General features: G+C 32.5%; 1 protein-coding gene across 1 annotated transcript in view; it reads left to right on the top strand.

The window, feature by feature from the left end:
- The window catches only part of Smp_128190 (hypothetical protein), a gene marked incomplete at both ends in the record, with an annotated part of 39,032 nt that overhangs the window by 19,783 nt on the left and 543 nt on the right, over positions 1–18,706 (top strand). The window contains 6 exons of the mRNA XM_018796244.1: positions 776–1,130; positions 4,423–4,566; positions 6,453–6,696; positions 11,618–11,837; positions 15,363–15,859; positions 18,155–18,430. Of these exons, the coding sequence (XP_018650476.1) occupies positions 776–1,130; positions 4,423–4,566; positions 6,453–6,696; positions 11,618–11,837; positions 15,363–15,859; positions 18,155–18,430 (1,736 nt within the window). The remainder of the gene's footprint in view (positions 1–775; positions 1,131–4,422; positions 4,567–6,452; positions 6,697–11,617; positions 11,838–15,362; positions 15,860–18,154; positions 18,431–18,706) is intronic.

Consider the following 18,706-nt stretch of genomic DNA (forward strand, 5'->3'; position numbering starts at 1 on the left):
AACATTTAACACATATGTTCTTTGAACATTTTCAAATTGATGATTAATGAATAAATTAAAAACTTATCGTAACATACTTTATAATAATTTTCTTCTGATAACATAATATCGTTAGCCAGATTTCAGTAACAGTAAGTCTCGAGAATTCAAAGTTAACGTTATCTAAGTTTGGCTATCTAAATGAGTTAACATATGCTTCTTTCATACTTATGAGACCTTCAATATTAATAAATATCATCAGTCTTGACTGATTTTCATCAATCCAATTGTAATGCGGTCAACATTCTCAGCAATTTGTCGTCTCATGCATCGTGTTTTGATGATAGGATGTTGGAAACAATCGCTTGAACATTCTAGTCTGATTCTAAAGTTCTACGTATTTTTGAAAAGCAACTTTCAGCGATATTACTGATTCTATCACTCTAATTTGTGTACTTCCTGAAGTCGAATTTCTGAAATCACTCATTAGAGTGATTGTTAACTGAATGTTAGTGAATCGCTTTTCAAGAACTAATGGAAAGCCACGGTTTATGAACTGCTGAATAGAACGAAATAGTTTCCTGATGTTATACACTTCACTGGTCACCGAGTTAACTTCGTTACATAATGAAACTAAATTTCATATGATTTTTTCTAGCTACAAAACTATTATGCAGTTATTGTAGATGTCCGCATCGTACTTCTCTTAGCGTCATACGTTTAGGAATCTCACAACATGACTGAAAATCATTTTAAGACATAAGTCCAAATAAAACATGTTTTGTTTCTTTTTCAGTTTCCTTCTATGTTTGGCATTTCCAACATATGCTACAGAGGTATTTACCGGTTCAATACAAAATTCTCATTTATTAGTTGCATTATGGCAAACTATTCAAAATTCATTTATGCTGATTGATAAATATCACGAAAACGACAAAAATAATGATAAAACTTCATTATTTGAAAATGATGTTAGATCATCAATTGGAAAATTGAATTGTTCCCATGAAAATTCATTTAATATAGCTAACGCAAGTTATAATTTTAGTGGTGATAACACGACAATGAAGAGAAGCATAACAAAACTGAATGAACTTGCTCAAAGAGTTTTGGATCACGTAGAGTCCAAAAAATACACAAAAGAAAATTGTGTAAGTTAAATTTACATGTATTTAAGCTAAAAGTAGTACACCTGTGATATTCCAAAGAGTAGGCGAACGACTTTATATATGTTTAACCCTATGAAAACTGCTTTTTTAGTCAATAAATAACATACGTAAGTTACCACATGTCTAAATAATAAAAGGTAATTTCAGAGAAAAACGGAAACAAACCTAACGTCCCAGTCATGATTATATCCACGTAAAAGACTACTTTATATAGTGGGATTTCTAACATGTAAAGTGCATATATTTATTGATAAGAATTGATATGTGATTTAGAATATGAACGAGTAATCTAATTAGTATGTATATTTACAGTATGTTATTTATCAGGCTCCAACTAACTCGGTTGGATATTTTAACGAACTTGTTAATATAATGTCTGCATACTTGTTTTTAGTTCAGCAGACTTCAACACAAAATGGAAGATGAAATCAATATCAATTATTTTGTACTTTATCAGTGTATAAATTTGTTATTTAGTTAGAGTTTACAAACTCACCGTCTTTAGACTTATCAAGAGATCCCTTCGAAAATCAGCTTCAAGAAGGTGGATCCTAATAGCAATGGAACACATTTAGAGAACTCCTCGTTAATATACTTCAATGACGGGATAACAAATAAAGCATTAAGAAACAGATACATTTTTGGTTGAAGCCAATAATGAATAAATTATCCAGGAAATATTTAAGGGTATTGAGGACTGGAGATAACAGTTATTGGATTGTACCTCCTGATCAGTTTGATTATTAATGAATTTCTGTTTTGTCTGCATTACGTTCACAGTAAAAAAAAAGTATAGTTTTATGTGTTTTAAATGCTCTCATGTTGACTTCCACTTCAAAAGTTTGTAGAAAAGTGTTTCATTTTTAGTAATAGTTGAACTATCACCGATTTATTCAAACATGCCACTTCTGATAGATGTTAGACTACTGTTAATATTTAACACAATAGCTTAGTAAGACGAGTAAAATACACCAATGTTGTCAGCCTAAGATTTTGTCTACTGCACATCACAATCTAATATCTGGTTAGCAATTATTTACACTGTATAATATAATTTAACCATCCAAATTTTTGATCATCAGTACTAAGTTTGCTTTACTTTTTACTTCAGAGTGATTCACCAAATATATGCAACAGTTTCAGCCAACTCAATGGTTAGTTTTAAATATATTACAAAATTTTGTTCTGAAATGCTTAAGTTTTCTAATAAAAACCACCGGTGTGGCTTTCTGTAATTTGTTGTGTTCTGAACTGACAAACTGATACCCTTGAGTGAATTTAGATCAGTCTAAGTTATCATATCTATATTCTGTGCGAAGACCTTAGATACAGCCAGGATATTTTTTTAAATAGATGGAATGTGATTATCAATGAGATTCGGGACCGTTTTTTCGTCACATTTGAGACTCCTGAATCAGATGTATCTGGATCCCAGTGTTGATGTTCATTTAGACACTCAAACCCATCACCTTTCATCTCAAACGCTGAACATTTTCATGAAATTAATGTAATTAGTCATTGATTAGAACTAAAAATATCGTCATCCTAAGTCACTGATTGTTAATTATGAAACCTTTTATTTAATGCTTTAGTTTTCATTTTAAGAACAATGAATCTTTTTCAGTAGCACTTACTTTTAGCCTATAGTAAATTGACATATACTGTAAAGATTATTTCGGTAAATGTAAAGTCAAAATCTGATCGATGAAATTACAACGTAAACTTAATTTCGGTTTATTAATTTACATTCCTTGATCATGAAATGCTTGACGGATAACAACATAATTTTCTTACAAATAAGCCCTATTTCATAACGTAATTCGAAGAAAAAGATATCTAGGTTTGGAAGTGTAAGTCTTTAATTCGTATAAAAGTACAAAAAAGGTAAACGTAAATAATTTTTTAGTAAATGGAATACACTCATTGAGACATTAAATAAGAAAAACTGGTTCACTGAAGAGTTTTCTTTTTGGCGAATTCATTTTCAAAGCTGCACAATCACAAATTTATACTTATTTTTCAGGATGATAATTACAAAAAAAGTTATTCATATCCTGAGCATATATGAAAAAAATTGAACTCAAAGAAGATTCAAGTCACTGAGATTAGAAGTTTTTTCTTATTTTCTTAATAAACCAACCATCTAGATTCAATTACTTGCTTGTAAATATATTCAGTTATTTCGTACTGTTTTGTGGGTAGTACACAAATATGCTTTATTTCAGTACACTATTCATTACACTAGTCACTTCTAATTAAAAATACATATTAATAGTAAGTAATTGATTGACCTGGCACTGACGTCTCATTTTATTAGAGCTTTTGCACCAAGATTAATAGAGACGGCTTAATTACTAGCTAACTTTTCTTATTTAAACTGAATAAAGAAACAACATATTTGAGTGCTGACTTATACTTCTAATAATAACGTAACCTTCAGTTGTATCACATATGGGATAAATAAGTAAATTTCTATCAGTGATGAAAGCGTAAAACTGATATTTAGAATACGATTTGTCTAAGTACATGATTAATTTAGATGATACTTACTTGCTTGCTAGTCATTATTTATCATTCGATTAACAAATATAGCACAGAAAACTCTATTTAACTACTTAAATAATTTTCTGCTGCATTTTAACAATGAGTTTATACTTGAGATATGAGATTCGGACATTACTTGTCAGTTAAGTGCTCTGAAGATTGTTGAACTTAATTTGAACCGATTTAAGTAAGATCAACATTGAAAGTCTTGAAGCACTAGACCGCCGTTTGGTCCTAGTATGGGACTCCTTAACAGTGCTCATCCACGATGTGTGCCTGGTCCTACGTTGTAGCTGACTGAATGACTGCTCAACCACGACTCCTCATGTAGGGATCTAATCCGAGTCCTTCAGTATCGCAAGCGGATGCTTGACATCTAGACCACTGAAACGGCATCCAGCTGTGTTATTAACTAACTTAAATTGGTCCACAACATCGCGCGACTATCTTTCATTGTCTTCAGTGAGTATCTGCCTCAAACCGGACACGGATTAGCTCCACTGGTCACGACTTCTCACTAGAATGCCAGAAATTCCCTCTCGAAGTTAGTCTTTAGTGAGCGCATGATAAATGTCACTAAGGTTGGCCTAATCTAGATGGGTTCACGATTTAAATGAAATTTCGTTATTTATTTTTCCTGCCATCAAAAATGTTTTAAATTCGAAGGAAATAAATCATTTATGAAAATTTTATATCATTTTATTAACACTCATTTTTCTGTAACTTCTAGTTTCATCAATTTAATTTTACAGACTTATCAGGTGAAAATAATTTAGAATCACTTGTTTGGATTATTGGTGAACTGATATATTATTTGGGTGACGAATTAGTATCTGTTCAAATTTTGTCAAAATTAGCTGTATGTTTTATAAATGTAAGAAGTCTTATTTTGTGTTGTTGATGTTTACCAAATGTAGTAATGTTACAGGTCGGCAACATACGGGAGAAATCGACATAATAATTAAGTGAAAAGAAGCAAATGACGGATCTACTTTTCGCATTGAATACTATGCTCTGGTATACATAGTCGATTCTCCGTATGATAAAGATCAACCTTCTGAGGGAAACTATCTCAACACATTCTATTAAATTAAACAGCGTTTTATTGTTTTAAGTAGCTAATTTTTCATAAAGCAAATCTCCAGACCGGATTTAAAAAACCCATATAATTGTTTTCGTATATTTAAACTGATGAAATTAACGTTCATCACTCAGTAGTAATTCATTGTTCAAAAAAGCCTTTATCATTCTGGTCCTAATACGATTATATGATGATAAATCCCAAACTATGATCAAAAAATTATCCAATGCATTCTGGCTTGCAGTAAATTGTTTCATTAACTGTCATTAACTATCATCTTTGTATTCATGTCTGTCATATTTATTTTGGAAAACAATATAAGTTGGATAATATTCATAGTTTGAGTTACATGTATTTGAATAAAAAGAGAAAAAAATATCGTATCAGAATAACATGAATTCATTTATACAAATTATGTACATTTGTTTCATTTTATTAGTTATTACTATGGTTTTAAGTGGGGAGGGTCCGTTCTCCCTCTCAAAATGCTCCCACATGGCCACGCGTATATAGCCTCTTCCGGGGAAGTCTTACTCACTGCCTTCTCGTGGCATTACTGTTGTTTACAACATTGAGAGGATGAAAAGCGAATGTCCGGAGCTTTAACCGGGTTAGTGGACACGGCGAGTCCACCTAGGGGAGTTGGAAAACCCTGATTCCAAACCAATGGTGCACATGGGCTCCAGTATTCTGAAGCAACAAATGGCGTATGAATCAATCGTTGGTCACTGGCTACCATGGGACTGCATCTCCTTACGATGCTCCACTACCTTGTGGATCAGACCTTTAGGTCAAAGGCTCTGGGTGTGGCCCCCTAAGAAAACACCTGCTTCGGTCTGGGCACCCGGGCACAAATCGAATGAGATTTGTGTGGCGCATATGCATCTGGTGCCCCTTTGTACCAATGTTTATGTGTTTAAATAAATAAATAAATAAGTAGTTGAGCTGAATCCATGAAATAAGTGAGTTCACGTCATTATGCCACTATATTTGTCCTTCCTTTATTCAAGTTTATAAATCAGAAAAATTTATGAAATTTAAAGTAATTATCCTACTGTTAGTTTATGAAACAAATTCTTTACTATTTAAGTTAATTTTATGAAGCATTGATATTTTGGAACTTTTGATTGTAAATCATTTTATTTAACTCATATCTGAATCAGAGAGAAGCAGTGACCAGTAGAGTTCAAACCACGTCTGTTGTGAGATAGAAACTCACTGAAGACAATCGTGAATGGTTGCTCAATTTCGTGGATCGGTTGAAGTTAGACATTAACACCGTTGGATGCCGGCTCAGTGGTCTAGAGGTTAAGCGCTCGCGCGCGAGACCGGTATGTCCTGGTTTCGAATTTCGCAAGGCGGGATCGTGGATGCGCACTGCTGAGGAGTCCCACAATAGAACGAAACGGTCGTCCAGTGCTTCCAGGTTTTCCATGGTGGTCTAGCTTCAATCGACTCACGCTTTCAACTTTAAAAATACTAAATCTCCACAAAACTCCTTTTAATCATATCTGAATGGTGTAATTTCATTCTTGCAAAAATGATTATAGAATAAATTACACTTTTAAACCAAATTTTATGGAATATTTTTTATAAATTTCTGTAGTGACATTTTTATGAAGTCTTTCTGTACTGGAATAAAGTTGATCTAACTTACATTTATTTTTTTTCTTTCCCAGCGTGAAACTCTTTGTAAATCAGATATTTTACAATTGAGCCACCTAGGATTAAATATCATGAATAAACTTCGTTACCTAAGAAATGAAGTGAATGAATCAATTGACAATCAGTTAATGTTATATCAATCTATCGTTTATGAAACTGAAATGACGATAACAGAATGGCTAAAAGAATCATTTATATTAACGCTATGTGATACAGAGGAAAACAGACTGACGGAACGAAGGATTTTTACGGCCTTAGGTAAATGTTACCTATAAAATCACTTTAATTGTATTGAATCATTGTTTTAATAAATAAATCACACTCACATTAATGGAACTATCTGATATTAAATTGTTATTTTTTAATCTACCTTGGTTTTGATGTTTTCGGCTTAATAAAACTGAAGTGGTGTGCCTTAATTTGAGAATCTTCAAAGAAGTTACAATATTGTCTAGACTCATGAGAGTTGTTTAATATAATGTGGCTTAAATTATTTATCATAAATCAACATATTTTTTAACCGATCGTCATAATTCAAAAGTCAACGAAACCTTATAATTCGGAAAAAACAGACATAAGGAACAAACAGTATATACTAACTCCATACATCTAAAGCAAAAAAAGGGATCTACAAGGTCTTATGAACATATTCTTTGCAAGTTGTCTCTGAACAGAAGTAACGTTTTAACAAGTACGATCACAAAGCATTCAATGGATAGTGGACACAGCGTGGATATCTAAAATCCATTCAAAATAATTAACAGGCAAATTACACAACTTCTAATCTGTTCTACAGAAGTCATTGTCATCGAGCGCTTTCGACCTGACCCTTGGATATATCTATGGTAAGTAAGTTATATTATTTTACGCTTGTCAATTAAGTTATCTATTCAGTATCCTACCAACATTCACTTAAGACTCTGATCATGCTTTAATACGAGCACGCATTTGCTTACGCCTCGCTAGACGCAGAAAAAATACATTATGAAGACTCATTATAGTTGAACTCAGTGACGAGAAAGCCAAAAGTAGATTTCAGGAACAACTGAAGTCACACTTAGGCAGTTCTGAAAATGAGGCTGACCCAGATGTTGCTTGGAAAGACATACAAACAACTGTGGAAACAGCAGTGACATCTATTAGTAATTTGGACCAAAGAGTCACGAAAAACTAGTGGACTTCTGCTAAGTCTATTGCACTGATAGATTCTCGTAAACTCATCCCATGAAGTTCCGAACACGATAATGAGCGAAAACAAGTCAGATCTAGGTTAACTAAAAGTCTAAGAAACGACCGTGGGGAGTGATGGGCAACAAAATCAAAAGAGATGGAAAAGGTAGTGGCTGTAGGCGACACCAGATAACTCTTCAGACCAATCAAAGAAACAGGAATTAAGAAGTCAAGTGTAAGTAAGACCATCTCGGAAAAAGACGATGCTCTTATCTACTCAATCCAGACGTTTATAACGGTGTGTGGGACATTTTAAGGAGCAGTTCAACTGGCCTTCAGCTACTTTACAACTACCCACCATTCTTAGACAGCCTGAATGGAACATTGAAGTGGGTCCCCCGACTCTAGTTGCAGTTCCAAAGGCTATAGCTAATCTGAAACGAGGAGGAGCAGCTGGTCCAGACGGATGGGCTCCAGGGGTCTTTAAGTATGGTGGTTCAGTTTTAGCGATTAGGTTGACTAATATTTTATGTAAAATCTGGGAGTTGGACGTAATGCCATCTGACTGGTGACAGTCACTGATTGTCTCAATATATAAGAAGGGATTTTGTGGAGGTTTCATTATTTTCATAGTTGAGATCATGAGTCAATTGAAGCTAGACCACCATGGGAAAGCTGGAAGCACTGGACGGCCGTTTTGTCCTATTATGGGACTCCTCAGAGTGCGGGATCGTGGATGCGCACTGCTGAAGAGTCCCACAAAAAGACAAAACGGCCTTTCAGTGCCTCCAGCTTTTCCAGTTGTCTAACAGCGAAAATACACTACAAAAGATTTGATAAATTTAGACAAATGGAAGACAGAACCGATGTAAGTAATATGACACTGTGTTAAGAAACTGATATATGACTGAGATAAATTTGCAGTCTTTTGGTGTCGTTGTCTAATGTGTGTAATTAACATGGACCGAATAGAAAAGGTTATCATTTCTGATACTTGTTTTTCATATTGATAACTTTCAATCTCGTACAAATTTACTGCTTAATTAGTGAACTGAGAGACTGAAATCTTCGTACCATTTGTACAACCAAACTGGGAAGCATCTAAACTAAGGGATTACACAAACGATACAGCCATAAGGACAATCGAACTTTTTCTTAAACTTGATCAGCATTAACAATTTACGAATGATAAGGTCTACTATATGATGACCGACTTGTGAAGAAATTCATTTCATGAACTGGAGTCTTAAACGACCGCGTTTGTAAATTCACTTTTCGAAGTTATCTTAGAAAAACATCTATCAATCACAAAGTACATAGTTACTTATAAGAAGGCTCTAGCATAGTTTAGGTAATTTTGAACAAAAGTTTTTTATCAAAAATCCTCTACGCTTGTAATATTTTAATGAAAGCATTTAATGGGACAGTGTACATGATTCAAACTTTTCATTATAAGTTATCTAAATGATGTGAAATACTTCTGAATTTAACTCCATGAAAGAAACCAGTGACTTATGAAGTAAGCCGATAAAGTTAATTTTTGTGTACATGATGCTTGCAAAGCTAAAAACGTATCCATAGATTATCTTTCTAATTTTCAGTAGTTTTCCTGATTATGCAATAATAATGATAATTATCATATTTCATAAGCTTTCACATTTGTAACCTTTTCTACGAACTGATTTCTTACTAAATGTTCTAAAATGTTACTTTTTATATCCTCTAAAATAAAAATGCACAATATTTTACAGCTTATATTAAAATGTATCGACTAGAATCTGTTATTGGATTGACAGAAAGTAGTAACGAACAATTGAATTTATTTGAATATCAAATTTGTCAAACAATACAAGATATTAAACAATTCAATTCTCAATTAATAGATAGAACTTTATTAGCTATTGGTATGTATCTTTTAGCTAAAATAAGGTAAGCTAATAAACAATTTTGTTTATTGAAATAGTTTTGAGATTGCAGTAAAACTTTGTATAGTTGAGGTCATGAATCAGTTGAAGCTAGACCACCATGGAAAACCTGGAAGCACTGGACGGCCGTTGTGTCTTATTGTGGGACTCTACAGCAGTGCGCATCCACGATCCCGCCTTGCGAAATTCGAAACCAGGACATACCGGTCTCGCGCGCGAGCGCTTAACCTCTAGACCACTGAGCCGGCATCCAACGGTGTTAATGTCTAACTTCAACCGATCCACGAAATTGAGCAACCATTCACGATTGTCTTCAATGAGTTACTATCTCCCAACAGACCTGGTTGAACTCCACTGGTTGCTGCTTCTCACTAGAACTCCAATAAATACTTCATGGAGCCAGTCACTAGTGAGCATATGATCATTATCAGAAGGGGGTTTTGTGGAGATATCAACTCACTGAAGACATTGGTGAATGGTTGCTCAATTTCGTAGATTGGTTGAAGTTAGACAGTAACACCGTTGGATGCCGGCTCAGTGGTCTAGCGGTTAAGTGCTCTGGCGCGAGACCGGTAGATCCTGCGTTCGAATCTCGCAAGGTGAGATCGCGGATGCGCACTGCTGAGTCTTACAATAAGACGAAACGGCCGTCCAGTGCTTCCAGGTTTTTCATGGTGGTCTAGCTTCAATTGGTTCATGATCTCAACTATATAAAATTACTAAAATCTCCACAAAACCACGTTCTGTAATAAAACTTGTTAAATTTCTTTCAAAAATAGTAAATAGTTTTAAAAAAGAAAACTTTGTAAACATATAAGATCAGTTGATTATTGAATTGACTGATTTATTATTCTGCTAAACGGTATAATTAATGATATTGTTTTGTGAATACTTATCGAATATTTTATATAATTATCTAAGTTTGATTTTAATAGATGTCATCAAAAAAGCTACATTAGTAGATGATTTTCTTAGTTTTTGTTTTTATTGATAAGTTATTAAAATAGAAAATATGATTGAATGAAAAAAATAAATATTTCATTAATTGAAGTGTTTCAATCAGTATGCGTCATATTTCGTATATGAATTTCTCCTGGTTTACCCCTAAGCTATAATGTTTCTTTATACATTGTTTATTGTGAGATTTTGAGAAAAATAGATGGTTGTATTTTAACTCCAATTTGTATATATTAAACAGCCGGCCAATAAAAGTCTTTTATACAAATTAACCCAATATTTATTTTTTTTTATTTCCACGAAGAGTGGCTTAAATACCTTACTGATATCGTCTCAGACTTATGAGTCTGGATGACAAGAAATAGAATCCGTCAGAAAGCATCAAGATCCTTAACATTTCACGTACACCTTGCCAGTGAGTGCTAACTAGAACGAAATCTTGGTCCAGGGTTTTCTGTAGACTAACTTAAATTACCTACCATTTTAAAATAGTGGTTGTAATCTCGAGTAACTTAAATTAGTGAGCGCATCGCAACCTTATCAGTAGAATTCAGTCAGCACTAAAAAGACTACGCAAACATGACATTGACCATTACTTGGTGATCAATGGATTGTATAACTTTTATTATACTGTTAGTCAATAAATTTGGACTATATTAATTTAAACACTTACAATCAGTAATTTATTTGTTTTCTTAAATCCTTGGCTGTTCAATGAATTTCCTGTGCATTGCCCATTATATGACAACTACCTTAATTCACATAAATCCAGTACTGGCTAAATTCTGTTGATCATCTAGTTCTATGAGGCTTTCTGAGTCTCAGCTTAAGAAGAACGGAAAGATAAAATACTCTCCTTAGTCCGTTAAGTTTTGTTCTAGTAACTTATACGCAATGTTTGGTTTCACTAGTGGATCATCGTTAAACCAAATTTTCTGATTTAAAAAGTGACCTAGAATTTTGAGTAGGCCTATAAATCTCTGATTCATAACCTCAAGATAAGACTTGTAATTTTCTTGTCAAAATGAACACCATGTAATCGAGTTTTTTTCATATCTTGAATACCTTCATATATCCGTTATTAAAGTCAGTGGTTTTTATTAGGAAGACTAACTTTGAGCTTTAAGTATTATGTAACAGCTTTATTATTTCATACATTTATTCTTTTCATTTCAGACTGTTGCAGATGAATACAAGTGAACATGAATTTCTAATGTTTCAGGCTATAAGTGAATGTATGGCAGATCAAGGTGAATATCATCCTTTAATAGCTGAATGGCTAATAATTTTAGCATTATCTTTACAAAAACCACCTAATGGTGATAACAATGAGTTAGATGAAGTAAAGTATGTTAGTTTAAAGAAAATATTTTTACCTTTAAAATACAGAATTCAAAAATTAACTATTATATTAAACAGTTATTTGGCAAACGTTTGTGCTATTTGGCTACAGCAACTGCGATACATCCGAAACATAGCTAAAATAATAGAAAGACCGACAAGAAATTGTGAATAAATAGTTAGCTAATGAATAAGAAATAGAGACCGACCATACGATCTTATGCTAATTTAAAGGAACAATACATAAATTTATACATTGAAAAGCAGTCCTATTATCATACAAATATTGTTCAGTTACCTTTAGCCAATCTATAAAAGGCATACTCAACTATCTTTAGACTTCAAATACATTTGAAAATTACCATAATACTAAGCTTAATTTTATTTTAACTGTTATTGAAGTTAGATCAGTATCAGAAAAGTAGTAATGACGATCTATGTAATTTTACGACCGACATAAGCAATAAAATGTTGGTTGGTTCTTCAATAATCTTCATTTTCTTTCTCAGTTGACTCATCTCTCAACAGACAATGAACTTTTAGTCAATCTATTTTGCTTGAATTTAGTAACTTTAATCTCCTAGTGTATAGTCTCATACCCAGTTTCTAATAGTTCCGTCTTCAAAAATCTGTTCTGTTGAGATTTAAGGGTTTGTCTTTTCAGGAAATCATCAGTTCTGCAACCTCAGTTAGTAATTTATCAAATCAACTGGAGTACCTTCATATTCATAAATATGTGATATAAATTATCGAAATACCAAAACCAAGACAATTCAGGATACTAGAGAATTCAGGCAGTTAACCAAACAATTTATAGATTCTAACGACAAATTTACAAACTTATTAAACAAGATCGTCTAAAGTTGTTAACATCACTAACCAGAGAATTAATTTAGGCGTATAATTTAGTTATTAAACATTGTAGATTATGAGAAGTGTTAGTAATCCTTTTATGAACCCAACAACGAAATCAGCTTGACCAAAATTATTTTTTTTTAAATTGCGAACCCTATAATCCATTCAGAAGCAGAGAAAAAGAGAAATTGGTGGGTCCCAAGATGGTCTAAAGTAGAAGTAGGAAGATATAAATTCCTTGTTGGTATCATTAATGCAACTTCAGATCATGACACTGTTTTCTTCTGTCATTCTTTTCATTAATGGATCGCTAAATATTTCCCGATCTTTCATCCAAATGGTTCCCTTTACGAATCTGAATATGGCTAAAACAAAAATTGAGGGAGAATAATAAAAATTCATTATATTTCGTGGTTTCTCATCAACCAATTACAACCAGATGTTTATCAACTTCTTGTCTGGTTTCTGGTCTTGATAGTTTTTAGTCCATCAAGTTACAATAAAACTTTGCAGTACATTATATTTAATGCATTCAGAACTCCCGTATGGTGGCCACCGATAACCTTACATAAAAAATAATTTATTTGATTGAGGCATATTCTGTATGATAAACCATATTAATTGTAACAGTACAGAGCTTACAAACAAAAGACTATCATTATTTTCGATTTCAAAAGCCCTAGTAGCTCATAACCCCCATTTTTATAAAAACGTTATTACTAAATTGTCGTATCAGGAATGAAAGAATGAGATATGAACTTTTTCGATCATCGACTATCAAAGCGATATAAATTGGTATATTCTTCTCTCGTATCAATTAGATATAGGTTGAATCCTTTTAAATGATTGTCCATTGATTTATCAACTGGATGTGATCCAGAATCTGTGGAAAAGCTTTAGCTGTGCGCAGATTACAATGCGAAGACGGAAGCCACGTCTTCACAACACCGTATAACTGACCACACGAAATGGAGAATATTCAGAAATTTATTCTCTTGGTATCTTTATGTATAGCTTTTGAATTTTCTTTCTTACTATGTAATACCGGCTAGCGAAATTTTTAGGTCTAGGTTTGAACTTAGTACATATTAAATAAAACTGTCTGCCTATATTATACTGCACAGTAATAAACCGAAACTTCGAGAATATTTATGAAAAAGTGGAAATCAATTTAAGTGGATGGCTATGTAAAAGGTTTCACTTTCATTAGCCTGAGCAGTACGACCATTTAACCCTTGGCTTTCTGACATGATAAGGCTTTTCATGTTAAACGATATGGTTAGTTAGGAATAAAATCAAAAATATCCAACATCTTTAAGGATGTTTGGAAGGTTCTAGAAGAAAATCTAACTCCTCTATTTCATAAAATAGAACGAAGAGTATACTGTTTCCGTTTAAAAATTAGCCTATGATCATACACATCTGTATAAAGACTTATATAACTTGGAGAAGGAAAGAACATACATATAATCTAGGCAAAAGTTACAATAGGAAATGTTTGCTACCAGATGTATGAAAAATTTTAGTTTTTATTATTTTATCTAAATTGAAACAACACGTATAGGCGAACAATATTGTTTACAATTAGATAGTCGTCAGGCTTTAATCTCATATACAACAATATTTATATGAAAACTTTCGAAACAATCACAGCAATTCATGTATTGTTTTAATTTTACGATGGGAATCTTTAATATTACATAAATTCCCTGATACACATGAAGAAAGTAGGCCAGTAGTAGATCATATGTTGAATGTTCCATTTATTTTTTTATGCTACAGTATATTTGAACTTCATTATGCCTTTAGCAGATAAACAATCATCTAACAAAAAAAAAGGAATTCGATAGAAACAAAATTTTCTTTTCTGATGTTGGTAAATATTTTCTAAAGCTCTACAGTCGTATTTATCATTAGTCCGAAAATTATTAAATTAAACAGTATTATTATTGGTTAGTACATTGAAATTGTACCATCAACAAAACATTCGTTAGTTGAATCGATTTGTGTATTTTTGAACATTAGTATTGTCATTATTTTGTTGACCCAAGGTATTTTTTTATTAGTGACCTTTAAAACTGGACTCGCACGTTTTTAGCTCTAAACAGAATACTTTGGATACAATAATAATTTCGAATCTCTTCTCTATTATTCATAGCTTACAGCACAGTGCATAGTGGTTTATTACCATCTCCATTATTTATTCGTAACATTGTGAAGATAGCTTTAAAATATGTGATGTAATCATTTTCCTAGAATCACTAAGTGAGTAGTACGTCATACTTCGACATCGTTATATGTGAAATCGTGCTTTAAAAATATCTCTCCATAGTTTAAACCAGCTAGTTTTAAATTGTGCTCCCGACTAAACTAATTTTAATATATCTAATTATTATGGAATTTTAATTTTATATAAGAAAACTTTTCAATGTCTTCATAAAATGATGAGCCACTCTTCTGAGCAAAAAGCATGATGTGAGCACATATGAAGAAACATTTCAGTGTTTAGCTACAAAGTTCTTAATATTTCACGGTGTTAGTAAAGTATTTTAACTCATTCTTAAGCCATCCAATGTAGGGCCTTCCTTAACTGCTGTTTTGTTATGTATTTTACCACTACATTTTCGATGATTTTGATAATTACATTTCTCATTTATTTTGGAAAAATACATCAAGTTTTCTTCGAATGAAGTTTGGAAGAACTCGTGCACAAGAATGTCTGCGATGGAGTTTAGATATAATGACATATAACCAAGAAATTTTAATAAGACCAGTTATTCCTCCGCCAACATCTGTACTTTCAAATTTCAACCAACACATTTATAAAAAATTACATAGAAGTATTCTACTACGTTTACCTCGATATTTGATAATACCGCAGATTCAGCCTTCATTATTGTCACCATTTTTATCCGAAAGTTCAAGAAGCACAAGCTATAACCTTAATAGTTCTACTGGTAGAAAAGTATCAAATCCATCAAGTAATCGTACAGATATTACATTAAATTTTAATAATCAACATTTATTCAGTAATCCGTATGTATATCAAACACTTCCAGCTGAAATATGTTTACAGTTAGTTATCTGTCTGTTAAAAGATAAACGTCAGATAAGTTTACAAGAAGCTATTACACGTGCTGCATTTGTCCTTCATGAAAGGATTTTATTTTTAGGTAAGTTAAAAATTACATTTTGTTACATACAATGTTACCTGGTTCAAATGTTTGGATTTTAACTGTAATCTCATGTCATATGTTGATGATTTTATTGATTTTCATATTTTGTGATTTAAACTATGAAAATTCTACCATCACTACATGCCCTCTATACTAGTACTAACCTATCAGTTCAGGAGCCTAATAGATGATTAATTAAAATTGCATCTAGATGTTCATTCAGGTGAGATTCAGTATTATGATACTAGTAGACATATTGCTGTAAAACAATAGATTCTATCGTATCGGCTGTAGTGAGAATTTTTCTGTTGTTTTTTATCATATAACATTTAAAAAAGGGACATTTACTTTGACTTTTCTTAAACATTGTGTACAGAGAAATTGTTGCTTATTTGAATCACTTCTTGTCAAAACGTGAGGTAAATGTTCATGACGGCTTGACTGGAATCACACAGAAAAATGACGGCAAAAAGCCAAATTGTAACTTATTTCATTTCGATGAATTCTCTGCAAATTATGCTGATAAAAAGGTCATGGAAAACTCAGTCAATATAAATTCGCTTCCTTTTGGTGTACTTTGAAAATTCTAAAGTCAATATAATTGTATTATATAACTTTCAGTCAATCAGTCAGCTACAACGTAGGAGCAGGCACATGTATGCATCGGTCCAAGTTGCCACACTTCATTAGCACAACAAAATGAACACCAAATTCATAGAAGTAGTTCAATGGTATTAATATATAAAAGAAAGATTGCGTATAAGGATATATATATATATATAACAAAAATAAATACAGTCAGTCAGTCGCAAGGTAGAACCTTGTATGTGTATACAAGTTGCCGTACCTAATTAGCGCAGAGAAATGAAGTTGTTAAGCGAAGTCCAATAATAGTATAGGTGGTAACAATATCACTGGTAATAGAAAATATTAGGCATCGAAGATACAACTCTAGAAGAAAATATAAATTAGCTCAATCAACACAAAGAAAATTATGAGGAATTTAGAATCTCAGAATTTGCGTGAAGACAAACGATGGATACACTTGTGTCATTTTAAACGATATCTAGCCATGTCGTTCAAAGTCTCTAGTCATTAGCTTCGACAATCATGAGTACTTCAACCAGGTAGTCTATACCTATTAAGATGGCCAAGTCCAATTGTCAGCGACTTCGTGGACTAACGACATGTTTTGGTTTGGCCATCCCTAGCTTTCTTCCACCCTACTCCTACACCAGAAATCATCGCCCGCCGTGGTAGACGGTTATTGATCATACATAACACACGTCCCAAACATCTCAGTTGATGGAGATATACTACCTCTCTGGTCGATTTCTAATCTTTACCTAGTAGTCTATTCCTAATCCAGGGATTTTTTATTCCATGGTCCCAAAATGCACAAGCAATGCTTCGTAGACACCGATGGTCGAATACCAGTAACTTACAAACAAAAGAAATACAGATACAATATTTGTATGAGTTTAATATACCTATCGTTTATTTCACATGCGTTATTCTGTTCTTCCAATACACTTACTTTAAGGAGTGTGTGTACTGATAGACCCACTTAAACGGAATAGGAAAACATGATCTTTAACTATTGCATTGGAATTTGTTTGATATAAAATGACTAGCTTACTGTCCAATTATACTCTCTTCAGTGTTACATTTACTTTTTCTCACAACTTTTCATCCCTACACTTTTCTAAATGGGTATTTTAGTCTATGTATACCCTTCAACTTCTTAAGTTGCCTATGTAAAACATGTACACCTTTCTTTCTCTCCAAGATAATTATTCTTTCTGTTCCCTAAATAGCTGCATTCCATATTTAGGAAATCCCTTTTGGAAAAACTACTCTACTAGTAAGTACTTATTTCTTTCGGTTATGATTATTTAGTACAAGTAATAAATTTTTAAAATTACTTTATCTTACTATAGGGATATTTAATTTTACAGGCTGATCTTATTTACACAACCATTGAAAAGCAGGAATTTAATATCCATGTATATCCATTACTCTAACTAGGATTCAACCCAAGAGAGGCTTTTCGGTGACCACTGAGCTGGCATCCAATGATTTAGATGTCTATATTTTGTTACTTTGTTTGAGTTATATCCATCTGTTTGACAAATTTTAGTATTGAAGTTGCTTGAGAATATAAGCAGCTGATAAAAAATTTACTCATTTTACAAAATCTGGTAAATTCAGCCTACTTCACGTCTTATTTTGGATTCACTAATATTTTCTTATTTCTGTCGTCATTTTATTCTATTCTAATCCTACCGATAGGTGTTGATCATCCAGCTACTATTCAGATATCTAAAATTTTAGATCACATAGAGCATTATCTTATTCATGGTTGGACATCTAATGAAACACGTGACAAAGAAGTAAAGTTAACCAAATCAAAGCTTCTAAATGATCGTAAGTCAGGATATTTGTTCTCTACAAATCGACCACATGATGAATTATTTGGACGGAATCAATCAACACAACATACTAGACTGTCATCTAGAAATTCTTTATTCGATGAACAGATGTCAAAAGATCATGTATCAACAAGAGGTTAGTAAAAGACCTTAGATAAATGCTTTGTAAGTATTTATCTTATATTTATTTGTATTGAATACAGTCTACACAAGTGTGTCTATAGCTTTTTCATAGTTCTATATATTGATTTAGTAATAACTACGTTTAGAATAGATAGAGAGATTAATACTTAATCAGTCATATGTAATACCGTTTGTTATTAAATTATCATCATTTATAAAATCTCTTTTTCTATAATTAAGTGGATTAACGAATTTTAAAATTTATCAAATACTGATTAGTTAAATATTT

The sequence above is a fragment of the Schistosoma mansoni genome, chromosome 2, assembly GCF_000237925.1.
Source record: "Schistosoma mansoni strain Puerto Rico chromosome 2, complete genome".
NCBI classification, from domain to species: Eukaryota; Metazoa; Platyhelminthes; class Trematoda; order Strigeidida; family Schistosomatidae; genus Schistosoma; species Schistosoma mansoni.